The sequence below is a fragment of the Otolemur garnettii genome, unplaced genomic scaffold (assembly GCF_000181295.1).
Source record: "Otolemur garnettii isolate 467f Iridium unplaced genomic scaffold, OtoGar3 scaffold00063, whole genome shotgun sequence".
Taxonomy (NCBI): domain Eukaryota; kingdom Metazoa; phylum Chordata; class Mammalia; order Primates; family Galagidae; genus Otolemur; species Otolemur garnettii.
This window is the reverse complement of record NW_003852458.1, coordinates 8580327-8600345: the sequence shown is the minus strand read 5'-3', so window position 1 is coordinate 8600345 and position 20019 is coordinate 8580327. Positions and strand designations below refer to the sequence as shown.

Sequence of the window (20019 nt, the reverse complement as noted above, 5' to 3'; positions counted from 1 at the left end):
ACTTTTTAAGCTTATGAAAGGTAAAACAGATCGTGTCAGTTGAGAAATGGGAACTAGTAATCCCTTACAATTTAACTTCTTCCCATCATTTACCTGCCGATTTCCCAAAATGCTTTAATAATCTGTTTTCTCTATAATTGAGAGATTTGGGGAAAATATGTCTCTTCCAATACCTAATTAAAAAAAAAAAAAGCACAAGTGAACAGCAACAACAAAGATACATGTTTAGGTTTTCTTATTGAAAAGGTTTCTCTGAGAAGATCCTGATTTTGGCAGGGTCCGGAAGGGTGGGGATTTGTCCCTCAAAGCTTCACATTGTTAAGGAGTCTCGGCCCTCAAGGTCCCTGAAGCCAGTAAAAAAACTACCCAATCTAGGACTCAGGTCAGATGGTTAGGACTCATACCATTCTGTGTGATCACAACATAAATTCTAACTGGCCACTCTTGTTTGTCCCAGTGTCCTGTGGTTCTGTGTTGCCAAAGAAAATCAAGAAAGGTGAGTTACTTGCCTGGAATTTAAAATCAGCAGGTGATTTTAAATTTTTTAAAGGGGCCTTTCATTTTTATGATTGAAATAGTCTAGGGCTATCCCAGCTTATCTGTGAGTTGGATAAAAAAGCACATGTAATGTCTTCAGTTCCTCTCTGCCCTCCCATACAGTGACAATGGCTTATAATTATGTGTCTCACACAATGCCTAGTAGCAAACAACGGATACCCAAATGTGTGTCAGTTCTATATTAAACCGAAAGACACATTTGGCTATATGTCAATGGATTTTGTTCCATTTAAATGCTTTATTCCAGCATTTCTCTCTGAGCTTATAAGAGAGTTCAAAAAACTTACTGATGTATTGCCAAGAAATACTCTCATTTCTGGGCATATTGGAGAGACAATTTTTATATTTAATCTCAAGACATTGGCTTGAAACAAGGTTTATAAAATGATGAACCCCATTTTAATTTTAGTAAATCCTTTTATCACAACCAAGAAACATAAACTTTGTCATGTTAAAATGTAATCAAAAACTCATCCTCTGACATTTGAGAAAGCCATTATTTCAGTAGGGTAATTTGGAAAGATCTATCAAAAATTCAAATTTACATATCATTTCACTAAGCTATTCTACTGCTAGGAATACACCCAATGTTTCTATGAATATACTAGAAAAGCATGCTTGCTAAGATACAATTACGAAGAAACCACATCATGTGTACTAAATATTCATAATTAGGATAATGGTTAAATCCAATACAGTATATCCATGTAATATTAAACTATTTAGCCCTTAAAAATAATGAAGTAGATATGAATCTATTGATATGGAAAGATCTTCTAAGCATATTATGAATTGAAAAAAGCAAAGTGTAGGGTGGTGCCTGTGGCTCAAAGGAGTAGGGTGCTGGCCCCATATAGCAGAGGTGGTGGGTTCAAACCTGACCCCAGACCCCCCCCCCAAAAAAGACAAATGTAAAATAGTATACACTATATGTTCTCTTTTTGTGTGTATATTTAAATAATATGCATACATGTATTACACATACATGTATGCTGACATAGACATATGAGAGAATTTTCCCTCTGTTGGATACATAAAGGGGAAAGTCATGATTATATGTGGGGAGAGCTTCCAGTCACAGGTAGATGAAAACCAGGCCTTATATTTGTCTCTCCATTCTGTTTAAAATTTTAAAATATAGTCATGAATTATTTGTATTTTTTTATGTCAGCAGAGGTTTTCTGGTTGATATTACAAACCATCTTAGTTTTCTTCATACATTTTTACATTTTTCAGAACACAATAAATGTTATCAAATAAACAAGGTGGACTAAACAAATTATAAGTGTATTAAAAATAAATTAGTGAAAACACCACACTGTACCCCAGAATTGCATTAATGTACATAGTTATCATTTAATAAAATAAATAAATAAATTTGAAATCAAGAGACCCAGTTTATTTCAATTGCCTATTAAAACTAGTTATGCGATAGTCACTCTTTCTAAAACAATGGCTGATGGCTGGACAGATGACTTTAATTCTCAAGTCTATGAAATAGCCATAATCCCGCAGAAATTTGTTTTAAAAAATATTACACAGACAAAATCTGTAACTATGAGAACAAATTACATTAGTCAAATTTCATAAAAATACCTTTTTAACATGTGACCTAGACTCAATCAATTCAATAAATATTTATTCAGTACACACTATTCATGCTTTCAGTCTTCTAAAGAAATGAACAAAACAGACAAAGAGATCAATCACCATGGTGTTTACATTTTAGTGAAGAGGAGAAAGGAAAGAGGAGATATTTATTTAAACTTAAATAATTATGCATATATTAGGAAGGAATGGAAACATACAACTGTGAAAGAGGAGAGAAAACACTAGGGGGAAACTGCAATTTCAAATATGGTGATCAGGAATCTGATTTTATTTATAAGAGACAAAGCAAGTAGAGCCTTATTTCTAAATATTTTGAACATGAATAGTCTTATTTAATATCAAAACTGATTTTTAATTGTCACTTGCTCTATTAATTCTGACAATAATTTACCAACGGGTGCTATTAAACTTGTAATACTTTTAAAAGTGATTTTAATTTGAAAAGCTAATATTGAGTGATGATTCCATGCCAAGGATTATTCTGAGAATTTTATATAAACCTTCCTACCAAAATCCTAACAAAAGCCTTATGGGAAGGTAAAAAATATTATTCTCATTTTAAAGATAATGAAGCTGAGACACAGAGAAGTTGGGTGAATGGTTTTGCTTTTTAAAATAAAAGTTACTACATTAAATGTAGCATTATTGTCCATATATGCACAAATAGATATTAATTATGTTGCATGTTTTGTTAGGGATAGTACAATCAAACTGGCAATATAAGGGGACAGAGATAGTTTTGCAAATAACTCACAGAGCCTTAAGGATCCATAGCATAGCACTGGTCAAAATTTTCCACCTTCTTATGGTCTGGATGGTGGAGCTCAGTAAGTAGAGTTGTTAGAAATTCAGTGAATGGGCCAGACACAGTGACCTACACTTATATAATCCTAGTACTCTGGGATGCCGAGGTGGGAGGATTGCTTTGAAGCCAGGAGTTTAAGACCAGCTTGAGCAAGAGTCAGACCCTTGTCTGTACAAAAACCAGAAAAGATTCCAGAGACACAGTCAAAACTTCTTCAGTCTCAGAAAAAGTATTATAAACTAAAATGAATTTCAGGGTACTTTCCATAAAAAAATGAGCAGTTGTTTTAAGAAGCATATTATAATATATGTCTCAAATTATTTTTTGAATGAAGTCTTATAACCTATCTATTAGTGGTAACTTAGGGGTCTTGGGGTTGTAACTATGATAATTTCCACCACCCCCCCAAAAAATCTGTAAAAATAGGTTTTTTACTCATGACTATAGGAATTTGTAAGAATTGACTCAAGGCAGAGAAATGCAGGTATTTATAAATCACATTTGAATCTGTGGACTTGTAAAGTTTTGCTACCAGGAAGCATTTGTTACATGTTATATCATTTTGTTTTAGGGCCTGGAGGCTCTCAAGGCATGACAGGACATTCCATCTTGTATTTCATCCTGCTGAGTGCTCTGATTGACAAGGGCCACACCTGCTTCTGTGATCGATACTCATGGACTCAGTGGTCCAGCTGCTCCAAAACCTGCAATTCTGGAACCCAGAGCAGACACAGGTGAGTGTGAGCTATGTAACTTTAAACTTTTGTGCCCTGTGAGATCTCAAGGTTGGAATCAGCAATATCAGTAGTGCCACAGTAAGCAAAGGAAAAAATATCTTGAAGTAAGAACTCATAAATTTCGATGGAATTTGAGGTATTTTCCAAATGAGATTGGAAAGGAAGTTACTTTTGTTCTCTCTATAAAAATAAAGAAATAAAAAAAATTAATAGAGAATCTGTGCAATATTTCTAGTTAACTATTTAACTCACTTAGAATCACTATGTGAGCTTTTTTTCAATCAGCATATAACTCTGCTTGCCTACAGTTAGTGAGCTAATTACAAAGCTAATTACAAAGAATCTCCTACTCATTAAACTGAGTTTAACAGGACCTCAATTAAGCAGCACATCTAGCTATTAGCCTGACTGTTGGCACATGCAAAATGGCAACAGAATTGTGCTTACTTGATAGCATTTAATAATTTAGTCTTTTTATCAATTCCCACCACGCATCCCCCATGGTTTGTTCAAATCTGTTAGATGTTTCAATACTATAGAGATGGTCCCAGGACTTAGGCAAGAAAAGTATATATTTATTTTAACTATTAAAGTACTTTTTAGAGACTTGTTTTAGAAAAACACTTTTATTTATGCAGTGTGAGTCTCATTAAAATCACCATTTGACCTCCTCAATAAACCATCTACCAGGTATATGAAACAAATTTGTTTATAGTAGGCCTCTCCTAGAATCCTTCAGGAGCTCTGCTGCCTACCAGCCAAAGCACAACATCCTTAGCTGGTCACAGGAGTTCCTCCCTAGCCTCTGAAAATTCCCTCTTCCACTCCAAATCTTTGCACATGTCATTTCCCCTGAATGCTCTTCATTTTGTTACCCTGAGAGTTTACATGAATTTTTCAAGATGTCTCTCTCATATCACTTTCTCTTCAAATCTTCGGCCCTATCTCAGTTGTACTTATCACACTATGTCTTCATCTTGTGAACAATCTGCAGAAACTCTTTGTTTTTTTTCTTTCTTTTCTTTTCTTTTCTTTTCTTTTCTTTTCTTTCATCTTTCAGGAGACAACTTGACAATTAAAAGGGCTTCATGCTTCTGCCATCACCACCTTGAAATATTTAGTTTTTGAAAAATAGGTCCTCCATTTTTATTTTGCCCTGGGTCCCACAAATTATGTTCTGAGTTCTAAATGGATCCAACTGGCAACTTGCTTGATTTTTCCATGAAAACTTGCCTTTTATTCACTGTAGTTAATGCTCATTGATATTTGTTCTCATGGATCCGGAGCCACAATAAATCCGCTCATTCTAAGCAGCTTTGTCCTCATGATTACAGACAAATAGTCGTAGATCAGTACTACCAGGATAACTTTTGTGACCAGATTTGCACCAAGCAGGAGACCAGAGAATGTAACTGGCAAACGTGTCCTATCAACTGCCTCCTAGGAGACTATGGACCATGGTCAGACTGTGACCCTTGCCTTGCGAAACAGGTGAGTGAAGTATGGGCATTTCTGGGAAAATATGAATCATGACAGAGGGCTTTGATTCCCACACAGGCTCAACGAAATAAACATGCTAAAATGTCTTCAATTTCTGAAGATCAACTCTTCCAGCTTCCACCGAGGAAAAATTCCATTTAGAATTTTTTTGAGGAGGGAGGCAATTAGTTTTACATGTTTTATTGTCTATGAACAACAAGAGGAAATTCTGCCATCATTATTGGTTGTTGTACTTAACCAGCTCTGAATTCAACTGCTTGTGCCTTCTGAGAATTCTGAAGCCCAAAACAGCTTGAATATTTCTTATCCAAAATGCTTGGGATCAAAAGTATTTTGGATTTTGGACTTTATTGGATATTAGAATATTTGCATATATATAATCTTGAGGATGGGACCCAAGTCTAAACATGAAATTTATTTACATTTCTTATATTCCTTATATATACATAGCCCGAAGGTAATTTTACACAATATTTTTATTAATTTTGTACATGAAAGAAAGTTTATGTTAAGTACTTATGTATAGACTTTTCCACTCATGGCATCATGTTGGTGCTCAAAACTTTCAGGTTTTGGAACATTTCAGATTTCAAATTTTCATATTAGGCTACTCAGACTATACTAAAAAATTAGGATATTAGTCCAAAGTTTAAACCAGGCAGAAGTGAGGGAAATGAATCAAAAGCTTGGTTCTTTGACCTTCTTTGAAATTCCCTCTCCCCGGGGGAAAGTCCCTTCATTTGTTTATTGTTCCCAGTTGTGATATTTACCCACCTCATACTCACTCCTGTAAGGACATTGTGAATCATAGTCAGGGCTCTGCTGAACATTTACACATTAGGAAAGGAAAAGAAACTCATTTGTGGAGTGTGTACTCTCTGAGGGGACTGTCTGAAGCCTCTGACATGCCTCATATTACTCAAACATCCTGTCATACCGTGATTTTTCTACCCATTTTCAAGATGAAGAAGTTATAGCATATTATAGGTTAAGTTATTTGACCAAGAATAACCAGTGACTAATAAAGCAGCTATATTTTGAACTTGAATTTTTCTGACATGAAAGTCATTAATTTTAATTCTTTTTAAAAAAATGTTTTAAATTAAATCATAGCAGTGTACATTAATACTATCATGGGGTACAGTATACTGTTTCTGTATACAATTTGAAATACTTTCATCCAACTGGTTAACATAGCCTTCATGTCTTTTTCTTAGTTATTGTGTTAAGATATTTATATTCTTCATTTAGAGAGATTCACATGTACCCTTATAAGATGAACCATCGGCATGGTCCCAACAATCACCCTCCCTCCACTCTCCCCTTCCCTCCCTCTCCCCTCTCCCCATATTCCTGGGCTAAAATTGGGTTATAGCTTTCCTATGAAAGTTATAAATTAGTTTCATTGTAGGGCTGAGTACATTGGATACTTTTTCTTCCATTCTTGGGATACTTTGCTAAGAAGAATATTTTCCAGCTTCATCCATGTAAACATGAAGGAGGTAAAATCTCCATCTTTCTTAATGGCTCTTTTCTGACATGAAAGTCATTAATTTTAATTCTTATGTTTCAAATCTTCCCTGACTCTCCAATTTTACTACTCATATTTCAAATCTTTTAATGTGTTAAGACTCTGTCACCATTGGTTTCCAGGGTGACCCCCTTATGCAAAAGAATCTCAAAATTCCTTAGCATTTGTCACTTCACACTATCTTTGTGTTATAGGCTGGCTATTGTTATTTTGTACAAGAATTTAGTCTCCTGCACTCAGGAGACTCTCAGTAAACATCTGTGCATTTGATTTAATTTAAAACCAAATGCTTGCAGAGTTAAAAGAAGCCTAGAAATATTTTTGCCCCACCTCCTCATTACAGGTTGGGAAACTGAGGGTTAAAGAGGTAGTAACTTCCCTAGGAATACACAGTAATGGAATGGAAGAATCATTAGTAAAATTTAGGAGATACTACCATTAAAAAAAAATCACCTCTATGATTAAGAAGTCGTTTTCTTTGATATATTTTGGCCTTGACCTGGCCTTCAAGTCATTTGTTTTTCTCTTCTTTCCTTTCAGTCTAGGGTTAGATCTGTCTTACGCCCCAGGCAGTTTGGAGGACAGCCATGTACTGAGCCCCTGGTGACCTTTCAACCATGCATCCCATCTAAGCTCTGCAAAATTGAAGAGGTTGACTGCAAGAATAAATTCCGCTGTGACAGTGGTAATATATTTTGTAAAACGTTGTCTTCACAAAAAATAACATGCCTAAATCAAAGTTATTCTAATTGACTACCAGTCAAATCTATGATAGAAAAATCCCATCACATTTTAAACATGGGAAAGGGGGGTGTTATGCTGCCAATTATCGAGGTACTGAGATGTGAAATTATAGCCTTTAAGTTACATTATCTTGACCATTTACCTGGTTCACTTTCTCATGAAATAGTGATATCCAGATCTTACACTGTTATGAAGCAGGAAGAAGAGAAAGGAAGAGGAGAAAAAAGAGTTAGGCCATGATGTTTTGTTTCATTTTGTTTTGTTTTGTTTTGGAGATGGGGTTTTTTATGTTGCCCAGGCTGGGCTTCTTGAACTCTTGGGCTCATGTATTCCTCCCAGCTCATCCTCCCAAGTAATGGGGGCTATAGGCACATGCCACTTTGCCCAGCTGAGGAAGCAGATATTTTTAAAAATTGACTACTAATGTGCACAAATCTATATGAAGAGATTTCAACATAAAGATTTTCAACATAATTTATTAAGTCAAGAATACGAAGATATTATGTCAGGGGGCAGACCAAAGATGATGTAGCAAATGTTTGACTGGCTCCAAGCTTAATTCCAAAACACTAGATCAAAAATGATTTAAATGATAGCAATATAACCTGAATGATACCTGTATAAGTGCAATACTCACTCAGATGCACAAAATCTCATTTTTGGATTTCATTATATTATAAATCAAATCTTGAATATATTACTTAATCTTTTGTATTCCCTTGTTAATTGTTATAGCAGCTTTTCAATGCCCACCATTTTGAATAGTCAAAATCAGATTTCTGCAAGGTTTTCAGTAAAGATCCAGATAACAAATATTTTAGCTGTCGTAGACCTTACGGTCTATCTTTCAACCACTTAACTCTGTCATTGTACCATCAAAGCTGCCCTTGATGATATATAAATAAATGAGCCTGGCTGAGTTCTAATAAAATTTTATTTATAAAAATAGTGGCAAGTTAGTTTTAGACCTTAGGGCAGAGTTCACTAACCTTTATCTAGTCATTCTGAAATTTCAAATAAAATTAAATTTCATATAAATAAAATCCACATCCTCTCTGTGTACTCTGGGATATACTTAAAAGTAAAGTATTATAACTAAATAGCAGATTTCAAATTCCATACAAAATTAACTCAAGACTTCAGAATTTACATTTTCCTCTCTTAACTCTTTGCTTCCTTCCTTCATCCTGGCCAACTTTTTCTGAATGTCAGACAGGCGTGTTGGTATCCGGGTTTTCCCTCTGTGCTCCCCGACCCCCGAAACCTGAGAGATGAATATGAGGTGCGGGTAGGGAAATATACATTGTGCCTATATATTCATATCACATCACAAATTGTCAAAAGAGGAAGTATGTAAAAAATCTTGATGACAATGGCTGAGGACAACACAGACCTAAGGGTTACATTTACAATGCTAAAATCAAGATTTATAGCTGAAGTATAACAGTTTGAAGCTTGAAAGATGTTTTTTATAACAAATAATCAAGAAGGACTTCTTTATTCAGTAGATGGCAAACCTACAACAAACTTTAAAAGATGGCTCAGCACCTGTGGCTCAAGTGGCTAAGGCGCCAGCCACATACACCTAAGGTGGCAGGTTCGAATCCCCAGCCCGGGCCCGCCAAACAACAATGATGGCTGCAACCAAAAAATAGCTAGGCATTGTGATGGGCACCTGTGGTCCCAGCTACTTGGGAGGCTGAGGCAGTAGACTTGCTTGAGCCCAGGAGTTGGAGGTTGCTGTGAGCTGTGATGCCACAGCACTCTACCCAGGGGGACAGCTTGAGGCTCTGTCTCAAAAAATAAAAAAAATAAAAGAGTTATGTTTAGACTCAAAATCCAAGTTTGAGAAAGCTTGAGATACTTCCATGAGTCACTGATTTATAATGAATGGTTTTAGAAAAGTTAGCAGTGTAAGCCCAGCTGATCTCCAGCTCATCAACAGTTATGTCTATAGCCACCTATATTTTTAAAAACTGAATTATGAACACGTGTCTGTAATAGTTAGTAAGCAGCTCCCGCCCTGTGCACCCTGAGTAACCCTTTCCCTGCTTCCCTGAAACCAGAATTCCTAAATCTTTCTGTGAAACAACCACTGATTGATAAATCCCCAGCAAAGATGTAATTGGCATCCATTTTGACTGGGTCATGATGTGAACTTTGTTTGTTAAACATTCTTTGGAAGATGACATACTACTGTGCTCTCATAAAAACATCCACTAATTGCTACTTTCAATGAGAATAAAAGGTTGAATGATCAACTGACTCAGGATGTTTAGCCCTCAATACTGGAACTATCGATTCCAAAAAGACTCGCCTTCCTCCCTTTCCTCCCTCTGAATGTTGTCTAGAGTCTCCCAAGAGTCCCCCAAGACCAAATGTGTTAAGGTATACATGGATTTTGAGAATTACCAGTGAGACTGATTCCCATGCATTGTGCTAACACGTCTTTCAAAGTCCTAATTTTAAGAGACCACAAAATTTTCAGCTGATTATGAAAATAATGTCATGGCAGTAACACAAATCACTTCAAGTAGACAGGAAAAATATATGTAATTTCTAGGTGATTATAAAGCTCCCAGTATGCGTCTATGTGCATGTGTTGGCTAAAGCATGCTGACTTCCCCAAATCCTGCAATATTCAAAGTGCCCTTAATTTTCCCATTCTTTCTTTGTTGTTCCTGGCTTCCAGTCTCTCTCCCCTTGTAGTTCCTAGTGCACTGAGTTTTTACAGCCTAGAATCATTCTCAGCCATATCCTATCAGGCCTATATCACTCCTGTCATGTATTCTTAAACATTACTCAAGATATATTCTCTTCCCTTCACCCCAGCCCTTGCTAAGAGGCCATCCCTAATATGCCTACAAGTATCAAAAGGATAGAATTCCTTGTAGTCTCTCATTTCCAGTACCTTGCTCACAAAGCTAGGTTAATATGAACTGTACCCTGAACATATATCCTTACCTCTATCTAATAAAATGTGGTTTTCTAATGTAACCATATAAAAAAATTAGCTGTTGCTTAAATTCATTGATGCTAGATTCAAACTTTTTTAAATTACAATATATATAGGTTCCCCTTTAATAAAAAAGTTCTCTGTTTCAAACTAAAATGCCCATTGTGTTCTACCATGAAAACAAGAAACAGAAACTATAGATTCACTCTTTAAAAAGAGCATCTTAAAAAAATAAAAAATAAATAAAAAGAGCATCTTTCAACTTATATCTTGGAGTTGACAGAAATTCAAGTCTACCTATATTATATTTTCAGTCTTGTATGATTACAGCACTGATAGTTATAATTCTTTAAAGTGGCAGTTCAGACACGATACAAGATCTTGAATAATCAAAGAAAAAGAATTATTTTCACTGCTCTCTACCTTCTAAGTGAAGTTTTTTTTCTTTTTCCCTTTTTATTGTTTTAGGTTCATTGAGGGTACAAAGAATTAGGTTACACTGTTTGCATTTGTTAGATAAAGTCCCTTTTATAGTTGTGTCCCACCCCCAAGAGGTGTGCCATACACCATAACCCCCATACCTCTCTCTTCTCCCCTCTCCCTGCTCCCTCATTCCCCTGCCCCTCACCTTGAATCGATTTGGGTTTTTCACTTGTGCGATGTTAGATCATCGACTGGCTTAATATTAGAATTGAGTACATTAGAGTCTTCCTTCTCCATTCCTGTGTTACTTTACTAAGAAGAATGTGTTCCAATATATCCAGGTTAATACAAAAGATGTAAAGTCTCCATCTTTTTTAATGGCTGAATAGTATTCCATCGTATACATATACATATACGTAGCTTATTAATCCATTCCTGGGCTTGTGGGCATTTAGATGTTTTCTACATTTTGGCAGTTGTAATTGGGTTGAGATAAATAGTCTAGTGCACATATCTTTGTGATAAAATGATTTTTTATCTATCAGGTAGATGCCTAGTAATGGGATTGCAGTATCAATTGGAAGATCTAATTTGAGTTCTTTGAGGATACTCAAAAAATCCTTGCAAAAATGTTGTATTAGTTTGTAGTCCCACCAGCAGCATCAAAGTATTCCCTTCTCTCCACATCCACACCAGCATCTTCAGCTTCAAGGCTTTGGGATGTGGGCTATTATAGAGGATTAAACATCATACTTACTATAACAGTCACCAATATCATAACTCATCTGAGGAATTACTGAGAACAAGACATTCTCCTGGCAAGCCTGGAAATCTTTTGTGACTTGGAAGGCAAGTCACCAAGTCACTCAGTAATCCTGGAGGAGCAAAGCTCAGTCCTATAGTAGTAAAGCTGATGTTAAACATTAAGCATTTTATGGCAGTTCTTTGAAGAATTAGTGGAGAAAAATTGCATGTAGTATTTTTAGAGATCATTTCCCTTGCCACCCTTGAAAATCATTTCCTTGAGTACATACTCTCTTGGCACCTATGAGATGATTTCCCTGAGCACACAGCCACTGCATATCTTTGCTTAGTAATCTTTCCACCCATTATCTATCTTCTCAATAAAAGGACTGTGTGAGAAGTACTCAGTGCTATCCTGCACCTATGGTTAGCCTCACCTCTTGCAGCGTGTACTGTTAATCTGTGTCTGGCGTGATCATTTATGCAGTCACGACAGGCTATTCTCACTGGGGTTAGGTGGTAATATCATAGTGGTTTTGATTTGCATTTCTCTAAAGATCAGGGACCACAAGCACTTTTTCAAATGTTTGTTATCCATTTATCTGTCTTCATCAAAGATTTTTTTTTTTTTTGAGTCTCACTCTGTGCCCTAGGTAGAATGTGATAGCGTCATAGCTCACAGCAAACTCAAACTCTTGGGCTCAAGTGATCCTCTTGCCTCAGCTTCCCAAGTAGCAGGGACCATAGGCACCCACCATAATACCCTTCTACTCTTTCTTTCTTTCTTTCTTAGTAGAGATGAAGTCTCACTCTTGCTCAGGCTAGTCTCAAATGCCTGATCTCAAGGAATTCACCCACCTCAGCCCCCCAAAGTGCCAGGATTATAGGAATGAGCAACTAAGCCTGGCTAAATGAAGATAATTAACCAAAAGAATTGAAACTAAGTGCTTTCTCAGTAACCCTTTATTAGTAAAATTAATTCAATAAAATATCCAGTTTCACCAAACATTTTAAGCAGTCATATATAATTGTAGTAAGATGCTGAGCACAACCTGAAATAGACAACCAGATAACTTGAGGGAAACATTTAATCATTGTGAGTCTGACATACACTTGATGGCACAGATGCCAACATCCCTGAACAAAGGGAAGAAATTGAGGAGCAGGAGAGGGGGGCCTCTCACTTCACATAAAGGTTTCCAATATCTGTAGTCTATAGCTATACACTGATTCCAAGAATCCTTATGAAATTCAGTAAGTCAAAAAGGGAAGAGAATTATTTTAGTATGTGGAGTTTATATGACTTTCTAAATTCACTCAACTTGCTATCTTCATTTTGTTGTTGTTGTTGCCCATGACTCTCTGTACATGGGGCCGGCGCCCTACTCACTGAGCCACAGGTACCACCCACACTCAACTTGCTATCTAATATTGTAGTACCTAAGCCCCTAAGTTGTCCCCAAAATAATTACATATACTAAATTTACTAAATTGTACATAGTAAATCAACTATATACAGTAATTAGACATAATAAAGTACATAGTAAATATATTTAATAAAAATTATAGTAAGTAGATATAGTAACATAATTGTATATAATAAAACGTACAGATCCTAAGAATGCAATTTAGCTTTCACAAATTATACAACTATGTAAAGAACCCCAAATCAAGATACAGAAAATTCTTATGAACCCAAAAAGCTCCCTCCTTCTTCTTTGTAATTAATGCCCTCTCCTTATTCTCTAATGTCATATGAAGTTGTCACATAGGATTACTCTTATGTGTGCGACTTCTTTCACTCAACATAAAATTTTAGAGATTCAGCATGTTGCCGTGGAATCTCTAGATGTGTATGTGCAGGTACACCTGTGTGTGTATGTGTAAAATTATAGGGATTTTTTTTTTTTTGGTAAATAAATAACAGTAACTTTGAGCCTCTCATCCCAGATCAAAATAAAATTATGAACCTACTGTTCATTTTCTTTTACAGAAACTGATCTCTATAGCCAGCTCACTATAACAAGAATGGAATTCTAGAATTATTTCTCTTGTTGAAGATAATAAACCCAATGACAAATGAATAATTCTATGATAACTATTGTAATCTTGAAAAAAATTGAAAAATATTATTTTATTACTTCATTTCCATACCTAATATGTTCCTAAATCTTCATCCAAAATAATGAAAATTTGCCCTCAACTTGTCTTTGAAATTTAAAGGATTTATATTTTAAAAGGTATTTTCAAAAAGGAAAGTTTGTTGCAATGTTGTTGTTTGCTTTTCTTGACTAGGCCGATGCATTGCCAGAAAGTTAGAATGCAATGGGGAAAATGACTGTGGAGACAATTCAGATGAAAGGGGTTGTGGAAGGCCAAAGGCAGTGTGTCCGCGGCAGTATAATCCCATCCCTAGTGTACAGCTGATGGGCGCTGGGTATGTAACATCTTTTTATCATTTGGGGGAGAAAAGGTGTCTCAAAACAAATGAGTTAGAAACACCAGTGAAGCAACAAGACACATCATTGTCCGTCTTCCTCATTAACTTCTTACTACTCCTGCCAGCCCTGCCTCAGATACTTGGCTATCATGTCTAGGCAGCCTGAGCGCACAGTCCTCACTGTAAGAATAAAAGTTGGCATTGTCACCTTTACTTTACGTTAGGTGATGTTTTGGACCCTTCATAAACATTGCTAGTTTTATTTTTCAGACATCCCTCAGAAAGCTCTGGAATGGATCACGGCAGACTGGTGGGAAGCCAGACAAGCTGGGAGGTGCAAGGGTGGATATCTGGAGCTAGATCTTGAATGGATGAATAGCTACTCAGAAATGTTGAGAGGAAATTGAGGGAAAAAAAGATATTAGAAGAGGATGCTTATGGGTGTCTTAAAAGTTAGAACACTACAGAAACAAAACCCATCTTCTGGCATACAAAAACAAGCCCAGGGTCAATAAAAGGAAAGGAGTTAGATGAACATATAAAAAAAGAGGGTGGGGCTAATAAACAGTATTATTGTTGAAAATAGTAAAAGAGTAAGAGGAGAAGTGAACATAGCTAGGGAATCCTCTCTCATGATTATATAATGTATGGGTAGGTCCATAGTGTTTAAAGGCAGAAGGTCAGACCTATATTACTATCTGGTTACAACTTACCAACTTTCCTGATTCTCAGAAATTTTAAAGAACTTGTTCAGGTCTACCAAGTAGTACATGGTGAAACCAGGATTTAAACCCAAACTTCAAAATCCAGTTTATTTCCATTTCATGCTGATTGAGGACAACACAAATCTTAAAGATAAGAACACCCTGGAAGAAATCTTCACACACCATGCAGTCCTATCTTTGAACAGTCCTCAGAAATTCTAATGTTCCTATTTCAGGAATATCTGGCTATGAGGGCATGGGGAGTTGACCAAGGGGTTCTAAATTCATCAGACTAAGCCAATGGCTTAAAATACTTTAGAAAATGGAAGAAAAGGCAGTGAAGACAGAACTACAGTAAGCTTTAGCTGGAAGAATAAGAGAAATCACTAAAGATAATCTCCTGTGCCCTAGCATTCCCACGAAAAAGAAACTTCACTTCAATGTTTGGCCAGAAGGCAGATAGCTTCCCATCTGCTTCTCTTGCTTAATATTGGACTTTTTAAAAATCTATGCTGCCAGAATTGCATCATATGAAACCTCGAGGCATGAAAGACAAACAGTCACAGTTTTAAATACAACCTCATTTGATTTTGAATAAAACCCAAAAGCCATTGAACCAAACTCAAGGACACCAGTGAAACAGATGAGTTATTTACTCTAAAAGTCAGAGAAGCTGGGTTCTAGACATAGCTTGGCATTAAATCACTACATCACAGACAAGTTATTGAACATTTCTGGGCCTCAGTTTCCTTATCCATACATTGGACGACTACCAATGATTTGAGGTCTTATCCTAAGAGCTCCTAATTGGGGATGATTTCAGTGAGAGTGCTTCAACATTGTGTTCTCACCAATGTGCAGAAATGGTTTCCTTCTCTTCCTTTCCCTGGAAGAAAACATCAGCCAAACACCCCTACTGATAATCACATTTTTAATGTTCTGATTGATGAAAAGTGACATTACAAACTCACCTCTTGTTCATTTGGTCTAGACTCTAGAGTTACAGATGGGGAGGACCACATGCTATGTGTACTTTGGCAGAAGGACTGTGTGGCCCTCTGCCAACCAGAACGGTTGTCCCAAGGATTCTCAGAAATGAGCAAAACCTGCTAGCTGGGGACAGGCAGTCCTTTCCTTACCTCCCCGGGGACTGAGATTTTTGAGAGTTTCTCCTTGTAATCTCTCTCCAACCTGCTGGCTTTCTAATCGCTGTCTCTTCTCTATACTCTGCTCCCCATCTTATTTCTTCCCACAAATAAATAGTTTCCAGAGTGTCCTTTCCTCTATTTAAATGGTATTTCTCCTTCTCCTTGAAAAAAATTGAACAAGGAGTGTGAGCCAATAGGTCCTAAACATGAAGCAAGAATCAGGCAATAGCAGCACTGTTTTTCCTCATGTTCAGCCAAAGCATCTGTATATACACCTATACATATGCACGCTTGCATGCACACATATATATTTTTTTAATTTACAGATTTTTAGTTAAATTCAAAATGTTACAAAATATGACACACAAACCAAATCAGATAAAAAACACTTTAGAAGCCTAAAGTATTAAGGGTAATAGTGTATTTGAAGCACCAACATATTTAAAGTCAATGTAAACATCTCAGAAGGGAGAGGAAAGAATAGAGCTGCCCAGTTGCTCAGCACCTAAAAGATTTCCCAGGCCTGCCCTGTTGGAAACTCACCCATAATATCCATCTTCAGGCTCTCTGCAAACGGCTGTCACTTTTGTAGATTCTCAGGATTGGGAGCCATTTTATTCAAGCCCTTTCTTATTTGTGACAAATATAAATACATAAAATATGGCAGTATAAGGTCAAGAATTCTTTTTTTTTTCATTGATCACTCTTAGAAAATGAAAATTAATGAACCTTAAACGTCTGTGTTTGTCCTGTTAGGTAGTTTGGAAAGTTCTACCCAGACTAGCTCCTCCTACTTCCTCTCTCAAATGCCCATTGATAGAAATGTGGATGAAAACTAGCCTCAAACTGTTCTTGCAGATCTGGGAGTGTAATCTGCATCTAAGAGAACCCACAGGAACCACTGCTGTTTGAAAACAGCTTCACTGAGATAAAATTTACAAGCCATAAGATTTGCCAATTCAATTGTTTTCGGTTTAGTTACAGACTTACGTAACTATTACTGCACTATAATTTTAGAACATTTTCCACATCTCCAAAATGAAACCTCTGTGCATATGAGAGGTCAGACTCCATTTCTTTTCCCTTTCTACCCACCTCCTGGCCCCAGGCATCTCAGCATTTATTGTAGCACTATTTACAATAGCTAAGATATGGAATCATCCTAAGGGTTCATCAGCAGATAGATGAATAAAGAAAATAAGGCATAAATACACAAAAAGAATGCTGTTCAGCCATGAAAAAGAATGAAATCCTGCCATATAAGGAACATGGATAACTCTGGAGGACGTTATATTAAGTGAAGTAAGCCAGGACCAGAAAAACAAATACTATATGTTCTTACTCATATTTGGAAGATACAAAAAATGATATCATAAGATGAAAATAGTGGTTATAAGAAACAGGGAAGGGGATGGATAGAGAGACATTGGTTAAAAAACAAAAATTACAGCTAGATAAGAGTCATTGTAGGGTAACTATAGCTAATGATAATTTGTTATGTATCTTTAAATAGTTATAAAAGAAGATTTTGAATGTTTCCAACATATATAAGTGATAAATGTTTGAGCTGATGGATATGCCAATTACCCTCATTTTATCACTATACATTCATTATACTGAAGCATCACTATGTACTTATAAAATATGTAACTCATGTTTCAATTAAAGAAAGTTTTTCAATTAAAGACTTAATTTTAAAGTCCATCCATATGAAATATATGTTAGTACTTCATTCCCTTTAATGACCTATTCATTTGTCGATGGTCATTTGATTTGTTCCTACCTTGGCTGTTATGAGTAACGCTACTACGGACATTTAGGAAGACAGCTGCATGGATTCAAATGGATTTAAATTCTCTTGTTTACATACCTAGGAATGTAATTTCAGGTGTTAATTCTATGTTTAATTTTTGAAAAATTCCCAACTATTTCTTAAAGTGGCCCTACCATTTTATATTCCTACCAGTTACGTATGATTGAAAAATTACTTTCTTCACATCTTCACCAATACATTTTGTCCATGTTTTTGGTTAATGCTATCTTAGTGGGCATGAAATAAGGTATCTCATTTTGGGTTTAATTTGTGTTTCTTTGATGATTAATAATACTAAGCATCTTCTCATATGCTTATTAATCATTTGTATATCTTATTTGGAGAAATATCTATTCATATATTCAGATTCTTTGCCCATTTTTTAATTAAGTTTTTTGTTTTCTGTTCTTTACTTCTAAAAGTTCTTAATATATTCTGGGTCTAAATTCCTTATTCAATTTATAATTTACAAATATTTTCTCCTATTTGTCTTTTCACTTTCTTGATGGTGTCCTCTAAACTACAAGAGTTTTTAATTCTGATGAAGTTCAATACAGTTATTTCTTCTTTGGTTTCATGTGCTTTTGGTGTTACGTCTAAGAAGATTTTGCCTAACCCTTTAATCACAAAGATTTAGTCTTATGTTTTCTTCTAAGAATTCTATGGTTTTACCTCTCAATAATCTAATTTTGTTAATTTTTTGTATCATGTGAGAAAGGGGTCCAATTTCATTCATTTGAACATGAACATCAAGTTCTTACAGTACTATTTATTAAAAATAAAAACTAAAAAGAGAGGGAGACTGTTTTCCCCTATTGAATTGTTTTGGCACCTTTGTTGGAAATCAGTTGACCATAGTTTTATGGATTCGTTTCTGAGCTCAGTTCTGTTGCATTGTCTTCTATATCCATCCTCCTGCCAGTAGCACACGGTCTTGATTACTTTGGCTTTGAATTAAGTTTAGATCAAGAAGTGCAATTTCTCCAGCTTTGTCCTTCATTATGAAAATTGACTATTCTGGGTGTTTTGTGTTTCCACATGAATTTTAGGATCAGCTTGACAATCAGCACTTGGGAGTATTGATAATGATTATTTTGAATCTATAGATCAATTCATTAAGTATCACTATATTAATAGTATCAACTATTTATAAACTGTATAAACATGAATATGGAATGTCTTTCAATTTACTGAGATCTTATTTAATGTTTTAACAGTTGCTTATACATTTTAGAATAAAAGTATTGTTTGTTTGTTTGTTTGTTGGCAGTTTTTGGCCAGGGTAGGGTAAGAACACACCACCCTCAGCATATGGGGGCCAGCGCTTTACACCTTTGAGCCACAGTTGCTGCCCAAAAGTATTGTTTTTTTTGTTAAATAAATGCCTTAGGATTTTATTCCTTTAGATGCTATTATAGATGGAATTATTTTCTTAAGTTTATTTTCAGATTGTTCATTGCTACTGTATTTCTATCTGTTGATTTTCATCTGTTACTCCTCTATCCTGCAAGCAGTCACTCTTGAATGTAGTATGCAACTCTTCTAATGAAATTAAGATACACTTTTCACTAGTGGCAAATTGAGAGGACTAATGCATTCTGTTTCCTCTTAAAAGACATGCCAATCCTCTACCAATCACTATTAATTCCTGTAGTTAACACTAAAGAAGCAATCATTATCTCCATTTTCAAGTGAGGACACAATTTCAGGAACGTATAAAATGTGTCTGTGTGTACATGTACGTATATATAGTTTTCCATTAATGCAATTATTTGGTAGAGAATTCACAAATATTTATATTGGCTATTAATTTCTTTTTAATGTTCTAACATCATTTTACAACTTTTAAGCTATCTTTTCTCTTGTTTGATAAAAAAATATTGGGTCAGTTGGTTAGAACAAGTGCTTGAATAGTTAATAGTATTTTCTATTTTAAATCCAAATGTCTAGCAGCAGATTATGAAACTCTTGCACTCTTTCTTGAAGCCCTCTCAAATGAATGAGTCTATTTGTCTTTTCTTAGATCTGTGTGGTGGTCATGAAACCCAATGTTGCGTCTTTTGGTAATGGTAGTAACTTTTAGGTATATTTTATCTTGTGAGTCAGCACCATAGAAGTACAAGAAGCAGAACTGTAAGCGGTGGATTGTTAAGAGTCCCCTGGGACCCCCCATCATGGTCACAATGGATGAGTGTTCATATGGATCAGAAGGTGGGGAGGAGTAACAACGCCATTCCTTCTGCATAGACTTTTCCAATGATATTCTGTAGGGCTTTATTATGTGTCCTATTGAAAACAAGGTTAT

At 35.7% G+C, this 20019-nt stretch overlaps 1 protein-coding gene and 1 long non-coding RNA gene across 5 annotated transcripts in view; one reads left to right on the top strand and one right to left on the bottom strand.

The window, feature by feature from the left end:
• Positions 1-3102, bottom strand: part of LOC111726383 — a 79553-nt gene extending 76451 nt beyond the window's left edge. Inside the window, exon 1 of the long non-coding RNA XR_002774167.1 lies at positions 2924-3102. This is a non-coding gene — a long non-coding RNA (uncharacterized LOC111726383). The remainder of the gene's footprint in view (positions 1-2923) is intronic.
• The window catches only part of C6 (complement C6), a 59124-nt gene that overhangs the window by 1275 nt on the left and 37830 nt on the right, over positions 1-20019 (top strand). For 2 of the 4 annotated variants that reach the window (XM_023515023.1, XM_023515024.1), the window contains exons 2-6: positions 458-496; positions 3546-3708; positions 5046-5202; positions 7283-7427; positions 13905-14046. In XM_023515023.1, the coding sequence (XP_023370791.1) occupies positions 3566-3708; positions 5046-5202; positions 7283-7427; positions 13905-14046 (587 nt within the window). In that variant the 5' untranslated portion in view covers positions 458-496; positions 3546-3565. Of the gene's footprint in view, positions 1-457; positions 530-3545; positions 3709-5045; positions 5203-7282; positions 7428-13904; positions 14047-20019 lie in introns of all 4 variants that reach the window. The other 2 variants (XM_012807059.2, XM_023515025.1) reach the window with 2 other exon arrangements.